Source organism: Anabrus simplex, chromosome 6 (assembly GCF_040414725.1).
Source record: "Anabrus simplex isolate iqAnaSimp1 chromosome 6, ASM4041472v1, whole genome shotgun sequence".
NCBI classification, from domain to species: Eukaryota; Metazoa; Arthropoda; class Insecta; order Orthoptera; family Tettigoniidae; genus Anabrus; species Anabrus simplex.
The window spans coordinates 67,361,978-67,382,988 of NC_090270.1; the positions used below are offsets into that span (position 1 = coordinate 67,361,978).

The 21,011-nt window shown below is 38.8% G+C and overlaps 2 protein-coding genes across 7 annotated transcripts in view; both read left to right on the forward strand.

Annotated features, from left to right (window-relative positions):
* The window catches only part of LOC137501180 (putative serine protease F56F10.1), a 519,998-nt gene that overhangs the window by 250,951 nt on the left and 248,036 nt on the right, over positions 1-21,011 (forward strand). The window lies entirely within an intron of this gene.
* Positions 1-21,011, forward strand: part of LOC136876101 (SAP domain-containing ribonucleoprotein) — a 90,906-nt gene that overhangs the window by 30,022 nt on the left and 39,873 nt on the right. For all 6 annotated transcript variants that reach the window (XM_067149768.2, XM_067149763.2, XM_067149765.2 and 3 more), the window contains one exon: positions 12,243-12,339. In XM_067149768.2, the coding sequence (XP_067005869.2) occupies positions 12,243-12,339 (97 nt within the window). The remainder of the gene's footprint in view (positions 1-12,242; positions 12,340-21,011) is intronic.

A 21,011-nucleotide genomic window follows, 5' to 3' on the forward strand; every position in this document is an offset into this window, starting at 1 on the left:
TTACAGTGGGAGACTGGAAAAAAAAGAGGGAAGAAATTGAAAAGTTGTGCTCTACCAGAGCAGAGAAAAACAATGAAAAAATGTCAGTACGAAAAATTAAGTGAAGCACTTTTCTTTGGTATCTCAACACCGGGAAAAGGGCCTGCCAATATCTGGCACCATTCTGCAGGAAACGGCTGTGTATTCCCAGAAGGAGTTTAATGAAGGGGACCCTAATTTTCCTGCCAGTGCTGGGTGGCGTGATCGGTGGCAAAAACGGTACGGTATTAGGTAGCTTAATATCTGTGGAGAAAAGTTTCTTTTCATAAGACATGTGGAATGTTTTCGTTTAATACTTGCATGTACTGTACAATTGAATTGGTAATTCAATAAGTAGAGCACCGTAAAACATGTCATTATTTTAGCCTTCCTGTTTGTTTCAGTTCATTTTCAAAGTTATTCTGTATTATCCAACATTTTCAGTGATCCGACGTACTCCAGGTCCCGTTTACATCGGATAATCGAGACTCTACTGTATGTGATAAATGTAACCACTTTTCTCTGAGAGTGCTATTACAGTTAAGACATTTTTGACATAGTCTTGATTTTGAAGCTTTCTACATCTATTTTAATATGTCCTTAATTTTTAATAAACCTCAGTTCATTTTTTGCAGGTTATTTCCTGTACTGATGTGGAATACAGCATTTTCCTGTTGAAAATTCATGTCAGTATAGTTGAACTTATGGTCCTTTGACTGTGGCACAATACTAACAGTCTGAGCAGTACTTAACTGTAAGAAACCATTGTCAAAAGCTTTACTAGCATATTAAAAAACTAATATTCAGAGCAAAGTTTGGGTTTTCTTGCTCTCTATGGGCTGCCAGTAGTAAAAGGGACATTATAGCATTGCTGTATAGATTCTAATAATGGCAAAGTCTCACTGAATATTACATTTTTGGGGCTGATGTGATGTAGTGCTTCTTAGCCTCGGCACCGAGTGTTTGTGACAAATTTCACTACTCCTCTTAGAAACGCTGGGCTGAATGGTTCAGACTGTCAAGGCGCTGGCCTTCTGACGTCAACTTGGCAGGTTCGATCCTGGCTCAGTCCGGTGGTTTTTGAAGGTACTCAAATACGTCAGTCTCGTGTCGGTAGATTTACTGCCATGTTAAAGTACTCGTACTGGACTAAATTCTGGTACCTTGGCGTCTCCGAAAACTGTAAAAGTAGTTGGTGGAACATAAAGCCAATAACATTATTATTTATTATTATATCTTAGAAACCACTCAGTAGAGGTAGCTTTCAATACATAATAGATTGCAGTGCAATCAGAATTTTGAATGTGGTAGAAAGGCTACTTTATCATTTGAATGTTGTTAGCCACTTTTGTAACATTTCTACATAATAATAAATCTTGTTCCATTCATTGATACTCGAGGTTAATTGCCCAGCTCCTTGGCTGAACAGTGAGGGTAGTGGCCTTCAGTTCAGAGAGTTCCAGTTCGATTCCCAACTTCCTCTAAATTGAGGGCTGGGTGTTCGTGATTTTATTAATGCACATCTTCATTTACACACAACACTTCGGGTCAGGAAAGGCATCTGGCAGTAAAACTGGAATAAATCCATACAAAGTACCGGGCCAGTTGGGGGGAAAAAGTGAATAAGCCTCAAAGAGATTTACATTGTATGTTAATATTTAGAACACCACTGACCTGGGCGTGACATGACATGATTGTGAGAGGTTATAATTTATAACTTGCAGTTCTGAAGATGAATCAGCTGGAAGTACTAAAGTTATGGATATTTTTTTGTTTTCAAATTTCTTCAGATGCTTTCATTGAAGAATTGCCACTACCTTCTAAACTGGAAGCCATTGCAATTTGCACTTTGTCCTTTAATGGCAGCAATGTGCAACATGTATTTCCCATTGAATTACAACCTGCACTAAGCAAGAAAATAGTCGGTGGAGGGAAGTTTAAGAATTAATTGCCTGTAACATAGTGTGCTCAACACAGGGAAACTACTCACTTTGGTTACACGTGTGAGATATTTTCACTCTTGGAAGGTGCCTTATTATGTAATTAGCAAGTTCTCCTGTCACTGGAAAGTACACAGTGATCTTTACGATAGTGGCTGTTTCCATGGGCGTAAAGAATGTAATAAGGGCCCGCCTTCCAAAATAACAATTAGACCCCCTCCCCTTGAAATAAAATGTAAAAACCTATGAGTAACTAATATAAATTTAATTACAGCAGGTAGAAGTAATGCAATATATTGTCCAGTTATATAAACAAGGGGAATATTTGTAATTGTAAGATTATTAAAAAATAATGTTTAATAGGTTTTATTTGACTGCCTCCATAATTTAACGGCTGAGCTGCCAACCATGCACCACTTAGATGATTTGTACTTTAATTGGTTTCATTTTTCAGTAACTACAGAATTATACCCTGTAATGATACTGAAGTCTCGGTTATAGCCTAATAAATTATTCAATTAAAAAAGGAATGAAATTAAATCAAAAACTGTACAAATAAAGTTTGAAAAATATCCAACTGCACAACTGATAAGTCTCGTCTATTATTAAATTTGTGCAGAGAGAGCTCATTTCAAACTGAATTGACTGATTGCTACTACACCAATTTCTTACTGGCATTATACATTGTTGTCTAATAAATGTGTAACTAAAGTTAAATGTTCAGCAAAATGCGTGCATAATATGACGTCAGGTGCACTATACATCAACAGAGTATCATTTCCTAACTGAAATATGATACTTTGGTATCAGTTTTCATTGTTGTAATTATTTTGCAATAATTTGGTGCAGGTCTTTTGTGAGGAGCATGTCGCGGTGTTGTGAGGGACGACAACTGTGGTGTGTTGCACTCGGTACAATAATTTACTGCTAGGTGCAACCAAGTGGCAGTTCCTCCATGTACAAATTTTCAAAAACAAACAACGATATTGTCTGATTCTACAAAACTGCTCTGATCATTTCCGTGCAGAGTGACGTTAGGCTAGAGGAGTCTGCATGGCCCGCCTGTATTGCAGGCCCTAACGTTACGTCCCTGACTGTTTCCTCATTGTAGTCACTTTCTTGAATCAAAGGACAAAGGGGCTGCCAAGCTGAAATTGTAAAGACTTGCTCTGTTTACCTGGAAGGACAGGAAATCAAAAAATTTGGAATGAAATTTCCACTTCTGGAGAAGGGCATGGATCTGAGGTTCACTCAGCCTAAACCAAAAATGATTCCTGTGGGTAAAGGCAGCTAGGCATAGAGTTAACCGCTCCACCTTTTTTACAAGGGAACTGTTTGGGTTCATCAGACAGATTTCAATGAAGCTTGGGAAAATTATTAATTAACATATTCTGCATTTAATGATGATCATTATTTTGCCATAAACTCAGCATTATAATAAATTGCTGAAAGATGTCTGGGTGGTTGAGAGCAGTTATCTGACCATGAAAGTAGAGCACCTGAGTGTATGTTGTTTGTCCAACTGTTGTACCGTTTCTCTGCGGGGTCGGGTATGGGCGAGATGAATCTGTCGTGTCGGGTTTTTATGACTCAACACCCTTCCTGACGCCAACCTCATCAGAGGAGTTAATGAAATGAAATGAATGATATGTGATATATGATGGTAGGAAAGGAGAGGGTGAAACCCGGTGCCGTCACATAGCCTACTCCTGTTGAATGGTACCAAGGGGTCCGCTCAAGGCTTAATGTCCCCATCTGATGAACGATTCACCATCAACAGCGTCATATGCCCTCACTCCTTATGAGCACTGTGGAGAGGTTTGGAATTTAATCCACGCCTTTGGGATGCAATCTAGTGATTAGAAAATTGTATACCACCACCTACTCTACCGGCCAACATTCTGATGGTGAAGTTTTTTCGACCAATGGGACTGGAACTGGCTAACTACGATTTCAGACCATTTGGACTTCAACGCCTTAACGATCCTGGCCATCAGGTGGCTTAGAACGTCTAAGTGTATGCTATGGTGAAATATATCGATAATCCTATTTTAAAGTTACATAAACACTTTATACCGAGCCGGGCTGATGAGCTCAACCAGTAGAACAGTGGCATTCTGAGCCCAACTTGGCAGACTCGATCCTGGCTCAGTCCGGTGGTGTTTGAAGGTACTGAAATACTTTGGCCTCGTGTCTGTAGATTTACTGGCACATAAAGGAACTCTTGCAGGACAAAATTCCAGCACCTCAGCATCTCCAAAAACTTTCATGTAGTTAGTGGGATGTAAAACCAATAACATTATTATTATTACTACTTAGTAGTTCTGTATACTTTTTTAAAGGTACAGTCAAAATTTCCACCTTTACAATACTAATTTTTGTTTGTTTAATTAGCAATTAACAAATGTCGGGACATGTTTTGTCCTTCTTGGTGGACATCATCAGCCAGAATACTTGTTAAAACAAGTAAAATATACAAAGACAAATGCACATTAAAATACGATTCAGGTTACCAAATGCGTCAGTTAAAATGCATGATAAAATTTGGAGAATGTTCCCAAAATGCAGAAGCACAGCTGTTTAGTTCTGTTAAAAATGATAAAGATGTTTAACACATATAACAGTTCCAATAGAATACGATGATCATGCTCTTCTTGTTGGAGTTATGATGTTGACAATTCTTGGTTAGGTTATGAGGCAGACGGAATATTTGACTGTAAGTGCATACATGGAAAAAAATGGTGTCATGGTTGAATATTCGTCCTTGTCTGCCCAAGAGTGGTTAGGCTGGATATGTGTATTACTGTGTTACTGTTTTCCATGTATGCACTTACAGTCGATATTCTAACTGAGAATTATCATCATGCCAACAAGAAGAGCTCGATCATCGTATTCTACTGGAACTGTTATATGTGTTAAACATCTTTATCATTTTATCAGAACTAAACAGTTGTGCTCCAGCATTTTGGGAACATTCTCCAAATTTTATCATGCATTTTAACTGACGTATTCGGTAACCCGAAGCGTATTTTAATGTATACTAGGATGTGCCCGTGGCTTCTCCCATGTTTATTACTTCAACCACCGAGCTCGATAGCTGCAGTCGCTTAAGTGCAGCCAGTATCCAGTAATCGGGAGATAGTGGGTTCAAGCCCCACTGTCGGCAGCCCTGAAGATGGTTTTCCGTGTTTTCCCATTTTCACACCAGGCAAATGCCGGGGCTGTACCTTAATTAAAGCCACGGCCGCTTCCTTCCACTTTCTAGGCCTTTCCTATCCCATCGTCGCCATAAGACATATCTGTGTCGGTACGACGTAAAGAAAATAAAAATTCAACCATGTTATATGTTTCTAAACCGTTTAATTAAATGCAAAAGAAAAAATATATTTATTAACATACATTGTTTTCACTTTTAATATTGGTTGTTTTCTATTATAATATTTCACCCTCGTCTGTAGGGGTGTCTTACCTTACAGTTTTCTTTCCCAAACAGTAATTCATATGAGTATCATGTTTGGTTGAGAGCTATGCTGGAACATGCACATGTACATCCATGATCTCGGTCATTTTCGACCTTCCTTTCACCCTTTCTAACCCCCATCCCGATTGGGAATGAACTTTGGCTCAGATGGCATCCAGAGTGTCACGGTTCATCTCAGCTACCCCAGAGACTATGAACTCGCCACTAATATTGGTAATATTTTGGATTTTTACATTTCAACCCTTTCTGTAGGGGTTCTCGGGGTTTCTTGCTCCTACAGTCATTTTTCCAGACAGTAAGTTATGTGGGTATCTAGTTTGGTTGAGAGCTATGCCAAAACATACACACACACACATTCACCCGTTATCTCTATCATTTTCAACATTTTCTTTCTTCACTCCGCATCCCCTATGCAACGGGGACTGGACTTGGACTTTTCATTTTTATATACCATTTATAGAGGAAGAAGAAGAAACACATCATAATCTTCACATACTGTTGGTTAAGCAACCCACTGATCAGACTTGTCATGCGGTTACTTACCTTCCCCTATTTTTTGTTCAAACCACTTCCTAAACTCTCCCAGGAGTAATAAGAACAAATGGTGAAATATTCAGCCAGATCGCTCCAGTAGTTTTTGAGTCCATTCGAGACCTACATACAAACAAACATTCATTTTTATATATATATGTAGATTTGTCTTCATCTGTTTTACTTATTCTTACAAGTATTTTGGCTGATGACATCCACCAAGAAGTACAAAGCATGTCTCGACATTTGTTAATTGCTAATTAAACAACAAATTTTTAGTATTGTATTGTATTTAGTATTGTATTGACTGTTCCTTTAAAAAAAGTATACTAATGACAATACGGACTCTGCAATGAAATTTATTTTATGCAATTAGTAGTTCTATAGTGTGTGATACCTTTCAAGGTGTCAAGGTACCCTCTTTGTGAAGAGGGACCTGCTGTATCTATGCTTATGTCTTCATCAACAGTTGATAAATTTGCCCATAAAAGGTGCTGTTTATTCCTATGTTGACTTGTGCACAGTAAACTCATTAAAAACTATTTGGAATAATATTCGGGTTAAATCTGCCCATCAATTCAATTTATGTTAATAACCCTTATTTTTTCATCGTACATATTTCGAGAACAATAAACATTCTTTTCATCGGCGATCGTATAAACTTATTTCAACTGTCAAAGTCTAACTTAAAACAGAGATTTTATATAAGTACGTCAATGAATAAAAAACAATTTTAGTTTGTTTAGCCTAAATTTAAAGAACCATTATATCACAATTTATAATACTAATGAATAAACAGTTATTAATGGTACATTAGTTCTTTAAATTTAGGCTAAACTTATTGCCCGGTTTCTGGAACGTCAGATATCGAACGTATAGGGTATCGAATGGTTAACTTGTGTTTTGCGTTGCATGAACGTAAGGTACATCTATTGGTTCTATCAACTACCTGCTAACTTAGAGGGTCCTGAAGAAGATTTATCTGTTCGTTAACTTGGCGGGCGCATGAGCGAATGGACCGTATATATATTTGCAGTTAATACATAGTTTTCGTGCTTTCTCATCTTTCATTAATGGTTATGAATTTCATGTTTTTGGTCCGTATTGAACTGAGAATAATATATAAGTAATAATAACAACGTAAACGTTTCCACCTTTTCAATACTAAAATATATTCACAAAATTATTAATTACACGGTACTAGTTTCGACCCATCTAGGGGTAATTTATAATTTATAATTTTGTGAATATATTTTAGCATTGAAAAGGTGGAAACGTTTACGTTGTTATTATTATTACTTATATATTTTTCTCATTTTTCGACAAAGTTCTTGACATGATTAACACTGTAGATTCTAGGACGACGATTATCATCGCCGGCCGGCCTCATGTTCTTATGTATAGTGAAGATGAATTGAAAGATAGATTCAGGCTAAACAAATGTACTGTCGTACGTTTAGTTGAGGTTATAGATGACAGTTTGCATCCTGTGCCAAATAGTGGTTTTCCATTGTCCCCTATTGATCAAATATGAATTACAATATGCTTTTCATTCTATTGAGTCTTATCATATTTGTATGTGTGACTGTGTTTGGGTCTATAAAAGCACTGGTACCGGTAATTGAGTAGAACATATAATTACAAATTTATCGTAGTACTGTAGGCCTAATTGCATTGGCAGTGAACATACACTATTATTGTGGGATTATTTTTAATCAACGATATTACATTACATGGAACTAACAGGTTCTGTATGTTAATTATGCGGTACGCTATACTGTGTTCAAATACTGTTTCTATTTTGGAATATCAGAGAATATAACTATGTTTATAAGGCTCATTGTGTACTGGATTAAGCGTGACAGGTGTTGCTGATATGCATATATCATTAGAAATCCTCAAACATTATCAGATTCTTCTGATTGTAGTAAACCCTACAAAACTGATTCCCACGCCTGCAAAACACTAGTCATAGTACCAATTTCTCGCTGCTCAAATAGGACGCATTATATGGGCGCATGTGCCTGACAGGCTAGGGAAAAAAAATCTAATGCACAAGATCAAAGTAGTGCGAAGGGTGACATCTAATGAATAGTTATGAAATTTGATCGAGCCAATAGTTATCAGTTCGATAAGTTAGCTGCTATTACGCTGTGCAGCACAGCTGAAATTTATGAAGTCAACAACTGTAACAGATCAATAGCTATCGGACAGATAACTCACCATTCCAGAAACCGGGCATAAAATTGTTACATTGTTTTTTATTCATTGATGATGTAATTACTGGTATATAAAATCTCTGTTTTGAAGTTAGACTTCGACAGTTGAAATAAGTTTGTAAGATTGCTGATGAAAATGTTTATTGTTCTTGAAAGTATGATAAATAAATAAATAAGGTTCATTAACAGAAAGTGTATTGACAAGGCAGATTTAACCAGAACACTATTCTAAATAGTTTTTAATGAGTTCATCAATTCCCTGTGGCAGGGGACGCAGGCGAAGAATACTCCCTGTCGTAAGAGGCGACTAAAAGGGGCGACCAAGGGATGATTGTATTAGAACCATGAAACTACTTCTGATTAGTACCACCACGCGGTGAACACCATGGGTCGCTTTTACTTGCGTGTAGTACCACTATGTTAGATTGTAACAACGATCAAGGAAACATGACGTGGATAAAAACTATATTTTTTGTAGCAAAAGAGTACGTTGCCAGCCTTTACAGTACCTGTGATTACTACCACTATATGAGTGATACCATGGTTCTGATTTGCCTATGATTAGTACGTGCTATATGAGGAACACCATAGGATAGCAGGAGTCCCTGTGGTTAAGTACACTTATGTGATGAACACCATAGGTTTGGGTTGCCTGTCAATAGCGCCGCAATGTGCAAAACACCATAGGTCTGTATTACATGTGCGAATTTCATTACCTGTGAGTAGTACCATAATGTGTGGAATACTGCGAGTCTACGCTATTTTTGATTAGCACCGCAACATGACAAATACCATGGTTCTACTATACTTGCAATACGTACCATTATGAGGCGCCGATGATGTGGATTTTGGACCCCTTTAGACTAAAAGCATCATCGATTCATTATTATGCTATAGAAGCAGTCCATTGGTCAGTATTATTTCAAGTCAGTTTCTGTGAATGCGAGACATTGCGGGTCGGATCCACTGATTGTTTTAAATTCATATCCATCCATTCATTCTTCATCCTCACATTTTGAATTCTGGTCAGTGGAGGATTTTGGACTTTCAATTTGTCATTCCATTTCGTCTCATTTCGTACCATTAGGGACTGATGACCTAGATGTTCGGCCCGTTTAAACAACGAGCATCATGAATTCATCAGCTGTATTGGAGTCACTGCTGTATTCCAACAACACACGTGATTGTTGTCCATAGTTCGATGTACAAGTTCCAAAATACTTTTGGAATCACTAACATCCTTAAAATTTACTGTCACTTGGTATATCTGACAAATGATACGTCCATAGTTCAGATTAAATATCAGTGTCCATTAGCAGCAGCATACGTCGTGCCATGTTGACACAGGAATAGCTCTATATTTCCGATATTATTTTGTTATCTACATAAGGTGTAAAGAAAAGAAAGATGCAGCACTAGCTCCCTTATATCCCATATTCCATGACTACACCATTTTGAACTTATAATCTCGCCACCAGATTGTAACAGCGATCAAGGAAACATGAGGTGGATAAAAACTATATTTTTTGGAGCCTGTCACTCCTGGAAACACATTTTGATGCTGATGAGATCTGGCATGATGAATGGACCTCCTCAAATCCTGACCACCTGGGTTTAATCCACCATCCTTGTGGAGCTCCTCCTGGTTTCAATTTACCGAGAAGGGAATGGACATCTCTAAACAGCATCAGGACAAACCGTGGAAGGTGTAAATTCTGGCTTCACAAGTGGGGAAAATCTGAAGACCCATTCTGTGACTGTGATAATGTGCCTCAGACCATCCAGCATGTTGTTATGGACTGCCCAAAAAGAAGATTCAGTGGATCTGTTCAAGAATTACATAGTGCCTCTACAGAAGCAGTGGACTGGCTGAAAAGTCTGGACATTAAGTTTTGAATGCTGGCCTGTAAATTACATATTTATTTAAGAAATATGTATTTATAATGTATCCTTGTTTTGCCATACGAAATAATAAATAATAATAATCATACTAAGTTTCATTGTGGAGCCTCTGTGGCTCAGGTGGCACCACGCCGGCCTCACACCACTGGGTTCCGTGGTTCAAATCCTGGTCACTCCATGCGAGATTTGTGCTGAACAAAGCGGAGATGGGACAGGTTTTTCTCCGGGTACTCTGGTTTTCCCTATCGTACTTCATTCCAGCCAGATTCTCCAATATCATTTCATCTATCACTCATTATTCATTGCCCCAGAGGAGTGCGACAGGCTTCGGCAGCCGGCACAATTCCTATCCTCACTGCTAGATAGGGGCTTCATTCCATTCCTGATGTGGTCAAATGACTGGAAACAGGCTGTGGATTTTCATTTCACCAAGTTTCATTGCAGTTGGTCTGGTCTAACCCAAACAGTTCCTTTACTAGTGCTGAGGTACTTCTTTCCACTCCTTCAAGAACTTTCTTGGCTTTGACTTTGGATCAAAAGACACCTGAATATTACTATGGTTAGTTCCTTGGGCTAAATACCCAGGCTATAGCAAAACATGCAGTATTTGCTGATACAGTGCTGTGAAAATGAAATTCTGTTGTGAAGACATTTTCTTTCTTTATTCATGGAATATTTTCGATTCATTTTTTACAATGCTTGGAAGAATTTTTTTTTTCCTTACTTGTTCTCGCTGAAAAGTATCCAACCCTTGCTGGGCTGAGTGGCTCAGATGGTTGAGGTGCTGGCCTTGTGACCCCAACTCGGCATGTTTGATTTTGGCTCAGTCCGGTGGTATTTGAGGGTGCTCAAATACATCGGCCATGTGTCTGTAGATTTACTCGCATATAAAGGAACTCTTGTGGGACAAAATTCCGGCACCTCGGCGTCTTCAAAACCGTAGGAGTAGTTAGTGGGACATAAAGCAAATAATATTATTATTTTTATTGTTATTATTATTATCATCCCACCCTTTACTTGCAGGTTTTGCAAAGTACTGATGCTGTAAACTGCATTCTTTAGCCCATCACTTTGTACAGAACAGTACTGTGACCACTGGTTTGTTGCCATTTCTGTTTCACCCTCACATTTCGCAGTTCTGGAAAATATTGCTATAGTCCGTCCATGGAGTCTGTGAAGTACGAAGTACTTAGTGCATTATTCATGCACAGAAGGGCGTGGTTACTTGGTCCATTGAGGCACGCGACTCAGGAAGGAGTAGTGCAGGAGGGAAGAGTGACCTTGGCTTGGCTTCCTACATTTGGTGATTGGTTGTTCAGTTGCTTGGCTCCACCCATCGCGTTCACTCTCTCACTTCCTCCATGTGATTGACATGCGCGGACCTACTTTGCAAGCTCTGTGGACGGAGTATAGTCAGTTTCATATTGTCTTTAGAGTACTGAAGTGTCTGTTTGTTAAGAATTAGTGTTAAACTTGCTTCAGAAATTCTTGAATTAGATGAAATCATAGAAAATCATACTGATGGTACAACTGACAACAGAGGCGATGAAGGCAATGAATCATATACCATTCAGCAAGATGCCCTTGCAGCAATGCAACTGATACGACAGTATGTCAGTGCTTCTGTGATATATCAGTGAGTGTAAATTCACTGTTAAATTGTGAAGAAAATGTTGTTAATCATTGTTGGGGTGTGTGTCACACACACTTTTTTTTTTGGTAAGAATTAAGCACAGTTGGGCTATGTAATTAATAGATTAGTGTTGTAAAAGGTAAAGTATGTATAATATCTTGACATGTACTACATGCAGCATTTACAATATTGTATATAGAATATTTCAATTAAAATGTTAACAAATTTGAACACATTTTGTACCTGTTATTCTGTACACATTTGGTTGTAGATTAGCAGTTATTCCTGTCCAAGGGACTGGCAGTACTGTTTTATTTTCTTCTCGCAGTATGTGGTACTACTTCTTGTAAAATTGCCCATTTACTCGATAAGTCTGTTGGTCATTTTAATTCTCATCTCTTTTAACATTTTTAAAAATGTTTTTTTTTTTTTAGGAGGTACCATTATGCTTTGCAAGTAATACATAGGGGTTTCTTGATGTTTGACATCATTAACGTTGTGACTTCTTTATATTGTAGGTTGCAGAGCTGAAGAAGGAGTTGAAGGCTCGGGGTCTTAGTACTGTTGGAAATAAGACTGATTTGATGGAAAGACTGCACATGTCTCTACAAGGAGGTATGATTACATTCATTATTATGAATCTGCATATAAATATCCAGTACAATTTTAGGCCTTAAAATAAACAGATGTACCGAGCGAGTTGACCGCACGGTTAGGGTTGCACAACTGCTATTTGCTTTACGTTGCACCGACACAGATAGGTCTTATGACGACGATGGGAGACGAAAGGCCTAGGAACTGGAAGGAAGCGGCCGTGGCCTTAATTAAGGTACAGCCCCGGCATTTACCTGGTGTGAAAATGGGAAACCACGGAAAACCATCTTAAGGGCTGCCAATATGTCTATAAAAACATTTGGTTGTCTATAGACGTATTTATCTTCCTTGCTCCCACAACTACTTAAGGAAGACTGTTATCTTATAGTAACGCATTCTACTTTCACTCCTTCAGCCAGTGCCGGGCTGAGTGGCTCAGACGGTTAAGGCGCTGGCTTTCTAACCCCAATTTGGCAGGTTCGATCCTGGCTCAGTCTGGTGGTATTTGAAGGTGCTCAAATACGACAGCTCCGTGTCGGTAGATTTACTGGCACGTAAAAGAACTCCTGCAGGACTAAATTCTGGCACCTCGGCGTCTCCGAAGACCTTAAAAAGTAGTTAGTGGGACGTAAAGTAAATACGATTATTATTATTATTCCTTCAGCCAGTTAAATAGACTATAGGCAGCTGAACAGCCACTTAAGAGGGCTGTTGTCTTATCACAACATACGAAATTGGCATCTGTAACAGTCTATCAGCTTTGCTTTTTCTTATCCTCTAAGAGGAGTATTCAAGGAGGCACATTTCTGTTTCATTATAAAGATTGAGCTGTTTATTGCTCTACCCCCAACAAGTTTAAAATTTTGTAATAATATATACTTTCTAAAAAAGATCCCTTTGTATTGAATAGGTGGATATTAAAAAAAATATAATAACACTTGTAACATACTTTGTATTTACGTACATTTCAATACGGACCTAACATGAGAATTATAACGTGTAATACTGGATACTGGCCACACTTAAGCGACTGCAGCTATCGTGCTCGGTAGGTTGCACAACTGTGAGTTTGCATCCGGGAAATAGTGGTTTCTAACCTCACTGTAGACAGCCCTGTAGATGGTTTTCCATGTTTTCCCATTTTCACACCAGGCAAATGCTGGTGCCGTACTTAAATTAGGGCCACACTGCTTCCTTTTGACTCCTAGCCCTTTCCTATCCAATTGTTGTCATATGACTGATCTGAGTCTGTGACGTAAAGCAAATTGAAAGTGAATTGAACAGATATAATAATCTTTTGTGCATTTCATCTTTCTCATCAATGGAGATCATCATCATCAGTTTTCCACTCCAGTTGCCCGGGTGTGGTTTACGAGCAGTCTCCACTTCTGTCTGTCCATGTACCACTCTTCTCTCAAGACGACATCCCAGCTGATTCCTCTTGTTCCTATGTCCTCTTTCACTTGGTCCAGCCACCTCTTCCTAGGTCTTCCTACCGGTCGTTTTCTGGCCGCGACTGTGTGTAGCCATTGTTTTGCTGTCCTTCCATCGTCCATTCGTTTGACATGGCCAAACCATTTCAAACGGGCCCTTGTCACTTTTTCATTCAGGGATGGGTACACACCAGCTTCCCCCCTTATTCTTTCATTCCTTACCCTGTCCCTTTTTGTCTTCTGTACCATAGTTCGTAGGAACTTCATTTCTGCGGCTTGTAGTTTGCTATCCACTTGTTGGATTGTTGTGCAGGTTTCTAGGCCATATGTTATTATGGGGGTGAAGTATGATTGGAATAGAATCTGCTTTGATCTTGTTCGTTCCAGAGGAGGTTCCGAACTTGATGGTAAAACTGAGCTGATTTTTTAATGCTGTTGTTAATCTCGTGCTGTATTCTGTTATCACTTGAAATGATGCACCCAAGATATTTATATTGGTCTACTGTTTCCAGCTGTGTACCTTCCAGCATTATTTTTCCTTTCTTCTTCTGCCTGTTGACAGACATAGTAACAGTTTTAGATTTATTTATTGTTAATCCATGTGCTTTCAAATGTTCATTCCAGGTGTTCAGCCTCTCTTGGACTTCCTTCTCTGTATTTCCCCAAATTACTACATCATATGCAAATGCAAATGCATTGATGTCCATATTGTTCTGCTTAATTTCTTTCATGACCTCATCCATGACAGTGATAAAAAGTAATGGTGAAAGGGTACTGCCGTGTTGCACTCCTTTAGTGGTTTGGAACCAATCGGAATTACCGTTTCCTATCTGTACGCAACTGCAGCAGTCTTCGTAAAGCATTTTAACTTTCTGGATAAGCCCTTTGGGTACATTCTTGTTTCTTAAACATTCCCATATAGTCTTCCTTGGAACACTATCAAATGCTTTTTCGAGATCCAAAAACACTAGTGTTAAGTCTTTGCCCTTCTCCCAATACTTTTCTAACAGTATTCTAAGTGCAAATATGAGATCGGTAGTTGATCGGTGTTCTCTGAATCCATATTGTTCTTCCTGTAGTTGTGGTTCTATTATTTTCCTTAGCCTTTTTTCAAGTATTTTCTCAAATATTTTCAAACCATGAGACAGGTCAGGTCAGGAGTGATCCTGATACCGTATCCGACAGTAGACGGTACTACCTGCGACTGTCTGGCCGAGGGTTGGGCGGCCGACACCAAACCCGACAAACTAGGGGAAGACCAACAGCTACGGGTGGAGGAGTTTTCCCCTAGAAGGTTTGATGAGACCCTTGTGTAGGAAATGACACATAAATTCATCAGCTGCTGCCTTGCAGTGAGGTAGGGGACTGCCAAAGGCTAAGGGAGAATACCCCCGACAGAAAATCCCCAGCAGTGTTAGGCTTAGCAAGTCAACTGAAGGGTTATATCGATAGCTTTCAACTACAAAACGAGCCTCGGAACGCAAAGAAAACACCGGATAGACACGTCTTCTCAAACATCTGCAACGTATGATGACCGTAAGGCTGATGTTCAAGTACGATGTTCTGAGAAGAAGCCCAAAAGAAAGAGTCCTAAACACAGAATTGGAACATTAAATCAATGGAGATAAACATATATTTTGTTACTTTGCAAGGTGAACACGTAGATCTCATCCAAAGCTGCTGTAGAGAACTCTCTGAAGATGTTTCATGACAGCTGATAGCAGACTAGGTGCACAGTTTAGCTATCTACTAACCAAATTTCAACACGGCTGTGCACTTGGTTCAAATTGACTGATGCAGGCAGCAATACCTGTTTCCACTATTACTATTAAGAAAATGCATCGTTTTACAAATAATCTCTCTTAACACTGGAACCGCGGCTGTTCACTAGTGGAACGTTTGCTAATTCTTTTGTTTATATTGTTGTATTTATATTACTTGGGATCTTGAATTTTTGTGACTTTTCATCAATAATTATAATAAACTGTCTGTCTGTATGGTTTTCAGCCCAGGATCCCCAGATAGCACCTCCAGAGGTTATGCAGTTTTTCTGGGGACAACTCATTAAGAGAAAAATCTACATATACCTAGAACTGTTGCTTGGTCAGATTTAACCCATCCATGATAGCGATACAGTATATCCATTCGTGCAACTTTGCGTTTTATGTGTCTTTTCATTTTTCCTGCTTTCTCAACAATCACACTCTGTGTCACAACCGAGCAACTATGCACACCAGCAGTGCAGGAGGAAAAGCAGCCTCTGATATCAGTTAAATTATTCGCCTTTGAATACGCCGAGTGTTTACACAAAAGTTCCTCATTGCTTTCATTGCTTGGTGAAGTATAGTATCAATATGCAACTTTTCTAGCAAGTTGTGATAGTGACAAGGCTGTTTATTATGACTGATGAAGAAATACATCAACGTGAGATATTGCCACAGATACTATTTTATATTCAGATGGAATGACCTGGGTAGTTGGTGTAGTGAGGATGCCACAGTTGACAGACATTCATACCATAATGTGTTAAAGATTTCTATGGCTCTACTCATCATGTAAAACACTATGTGAATGCGACTTGCATCAGTGCTTGGTAACTGATGATCACTGACAAAATACTGAAACATATTGTGGCGTGCACTGACACGGGGGCTTTGAAAATTGGAGAACTGGAAGCATTAAGTATACTGTACATCGGTGGTGCCATGGGAGCGAAGAGCTTAGAAATGGATTGGCTATGGTCAGTGAAGTTCTTTCCTGTTAGACAGGCGATAGTGGCATGTGACAGATTCAGAGAAATAACGTGATTTTTCAGTTTTGATGTTGAATTTACAAGGTTGGTTATTCTCGACATAGGTGCTGAGTAGTTCTGTTTTAAAGTACGGTAGCGAGTTATTGTCTGTTAGCCATGGATAGAAACAAAGTGACGATAAAACAGCGTGCCGAGAGTTACAAATCGGAACATTTTTATATAAGCGATACAGATATACTGATGTGCCGACTTTGCAATCAAAGGCTTGAATGGAAGAAGAAAGATGTTTTGGATAAACACTGCAAGAGCAAAAACCATGTGCTACTAAAGGAGCGATTTTTATCTCAACCAGCATGTGAACAGCGTGGCGTCAAGCGGCAAGCCACAATAGTAGAAATGGATGCAAAGGCAAAACGAGCAAAAACCGAGAAACAAACGTTCATCGAGGATACTGTGAAGATGTGCCTGCAGACTAATATCCCCATCCACAAGCTGGACCATCCTGCTTTCCGAGACTACCTTGAAAAGTAAGTGTCTATTTCAGACATATTTTTGGGCATTATTTATATTTGTGTTAATACATTTACACCATCTTGAGTGGTATAGCCTACCTGACTGTGCAATATTCATAAACTAGCCTATATTCCTCACCCCCCCTCCAAAGAGAACCACGTGGATGGTTGTTTTTAAGTATTACTGTTGCTATACGGCCTTGTTAAATTTTAGGTTAGGTAAACTTTGTACCAAAAACCACGTAGATGCACGTTTTCGAATATGACGATTTCACATGGAATTTTAGGTTAGGTTATTCAAATTTTGAACCAAAAAACCAAACAAACGTGGACGGACATTATTTTAAAATGTTGCAATTTAATAGACCATCTAGGATGTAAAATAATAGCTTGTTTCCATGTACATAAATGGAAGTTTATAGGGAAAAGCTTTAAAACTCATACAGTGATTCGCTGGGGCAGCACTACACCAAATCTTTAAGTATTTGTCCTTACTTCTAAACATTATTATTATTATTATTATTATTATTATTATTATTATTAGCATGTTTAACGAAATGTTATTGACCGTATAGGTACGTCCCAGGATCAGGAGATCTGCCTCAAGTCAGTACCCTTAGCAGAGATTATGTTCCACGTTGCGGAGATTCAGCAAAGGCAGAGGTGAATGCTGCATTGGACGGGAAGCCCATTGTAGTAATCGCGGACAAGACGTCGGACAGCCGAGGAAGATGTGTCTTTGCTGTTCTATTCAGAACGATCACGCCAACTGCTGAACAACAAGTTTATTTGGCAAGCTGTTCATTTTTGGATACCGCTAACGGCACATCATGCAGCCGAGCCATCATTGATGCTCTGAAAGACTATAATATTGATTATGAAAACGTGCTGGGTTTAGTGTCAGACTCTGCCAGATACATGGGTACATGTTTCCAGGCATTACAGACGATTATTGGGGACCATCTTCTTCACTTCCAGTGCTTTGCACATAAGTTGCATCTTGTGGGGGATGTTATTCTCAAGGAACTGTCACAGTTGAACAATTTAGTTTCAAAACTTAAGATGGCTTTTCTCCACTGTAGGAAGTTGAAGAACTCCTATCTAAATTTTTTGCAAGATAATTTCCCCGATTTGAGTGCACTGTTGTTCCCAGCTCCTGTCATCACCCGATGGAACTCTTGGTTTCGCTCAGTCCAGTATCTTGACAAGTACTTCACACCCCTGGTAGAGTTCTTTAGCTCTCTTGATGAGAATTCCCTAAATAGCAGTGGCCATTCAGTGTTGGAAATGTTTACAGATCAGGATATGCTTCCGTTGCTGAAAGTTCAGATAAAGTTTGTTTCACAGATATCTGTAAAAATTAATGCAGCACTCACAGTACTGGAGGGATCATCTTACCCGTATGCTCACAAGCTGTGGAATGATTTGTGCAGAATTGAAGAGGTGTGCTGACGGATGGTTTCCGATGGAAACAAGTAACCTGCTGGAGAATTTCAGAAACAGTACGAAGAAAGAAGAAATTAGAGTGCAGTTTAAGCAGTGTATGCTTAAATGCATAACTAAGCTCTCGAAGCACATGGGCGTCAGTGATAATACTAATGTGTTTTTTCAGGAAGTGTGCAATTTATTTAATCCTGCAGTTGCAGGGCAAAACAGTGCTCTGGAACCCAAATCACTTGTGTCGTTGAAGCATAAGTTGCCATTTTTTAGAAGTGTCACTGTTGATCAGTTTGTCGAGGGTTGCGAGGCATATCACCAACAGATGCTGCAGAACATTAGAATGGACAAAACCACTGACACTCTTCAAATGTTGATGGCACTTAAGTTAAAGTTTCCTTCCTTTGCCTCGGCAGCACTGCAGTGCGTTTGGGCCCCTACGAACAGCGTCGATGTAGAGCGTTTTTTTAGCAAGTACAACATGATTGTTACTGATTGGCGGACTCGAATGAAGGAGGACACCATTCAAACAATTGGCATGTTGTACTTCAACCATCATTGAAATTCCTCTTCCTTGTAGGTCTGCTGTACTGTGATATATGAATACGTTTAGAATAGTATTTTTCACTTTGAAATTGTGTTTGTAAATTTGTAAATATTCATTTTCATGTGTGTGTTTATATTTCTTGTAATTTTATGCTAATTTGTCTTATTTTCCATAGTGTATTGAAAACTGCACGACGAGCAATTTGTGATTAAACAGTGTGATTTTACTCCCAACTGTTGTGTGCAATTTCGCAAATTATGCCTACTTTTAACTAATTTGCTATAAAACGCTAAATGTCAGAAGTATAGATGCTACAAAACGCTAAATTTGAAAATCAAAACGCTAAATGTCTGATTTTTAAATGCTATAAACCACGAACTCTAGAAATGAGATATACATATTTCAGGTTGTTGTGCGCTACGGATGTGCGTAATTTCATTCGTAGATGATAATCAAAGACATAATTTATGTTCAAAGTTACAATTTTTGTGTCCCCCTATTGGGGTGACATATGGTTATTAGGTTAACATTGCAACAGAGAAAGCGTGCGTTTTTACCTTTGTTGTTGTGGAACGCTGTGCTCTGTGTTGTTAGCTGTTGGTTTACGCGCCTTTCAACGAGTTCCTTGTAATTTACAGTTTTATGACAAGAATTTAATTCATGTTATATGTGTTTCTGTGTCGAGTGAGCCATGATTACCGATAGAGAGATAGGGGAACAACTTGAAAAGGGTTTGAGTGATGAATCAAGTGATGTTGACATTTCAGATTTGCAATGTGATACCACCTTTTTAGAGTCAGAATTGGACAGTAGTTTGTGTAGTGAGGACACTAGCAAAGATTCCGGTGCTGCATCGTGCGATGATTCAACCATATCACCAACCAGTGAGAATTACTGGGGAATATTCTCAGATTTGCAGAAACATTTTTTATTCACAAATAGCCCCGGTTTAATAATTCCTCCGAGTGCTAAATCTCAACCAGTTGATTTCTTTCGTGCTATAGTTACTGACGATATTATCAATATGATGAAAATGCAAGGACTGTGTTGCAAGGGAAATGTTTGAGTAGGCAGAATAGATTCACTCAGTGGACTGATATCAGTTGTGCTGACATGACATGAAAAAGTTCTTAGGCTTATTGATCTGGATAGCACAGTTTCCCAAACTACATAATTATTGGTCAAGAAAGAACAGACTGTATAAAAATTATGTTGGGGGTCATGTAATGAAGCAGGACCTTACTGATTTTGTGTTTCTGGCATTTCAACAGTGAAGCGAACCGAGGTCAAGGCAGGTTATATAAAATCGCACCTCTTGTTCTAAAGCTCAATAAGAATTTCAAAGAATTAAATGAGCCACAAGAAACATTAGTCATTGACGAATCTATGATCCCCTTCAGGGGAAGACTATTATTTTGCCAGTTTATAGCAAAAAAGGCTTATAAGTATGGGGTGAAGCTATTCAAAGTATGTAATACAGGGGCTATACCTACACCACAAAAGTGTACTACGGCATAGAGACAACTGCTAACCCTGAACTACCACATGCTACAGCTGCTGTGATGGAACTTATGGATCCTTATTTAGACAGTGGATCAACTTTTTTCGCAGACAATTTCTACACGTCTGTTGATATGGCGAGTAAACTCCTAGCTAGACACACTCACCTGGTTGGTACCTTGCGGAAGAATAGAGTTGGGCTTCCGTCAGGCTTAAAAGGAAGAGTCAATAAAGGAGAAATGGTTGCTAAGGAATCACAGAATGGTATCCTAGCATTGAAATGGATGGACAAGAGAGAGGTTTATATGCTCTCAACCAAGCACCAGTTAGAATTCGTATCTTCAGGAAAACATGATAAGAGTAACATGGAAATTTTCAAACCATCCGTAGTTATTGAATATAACAAAGCAAAGCCTGGTGCTGATGTATCTGATCAGCTATTGTCCTATAATACATCTGTTCGGAAAACTGTCAGGTTATATCACAAGGTAGTGACAGAACTACTAATTGGA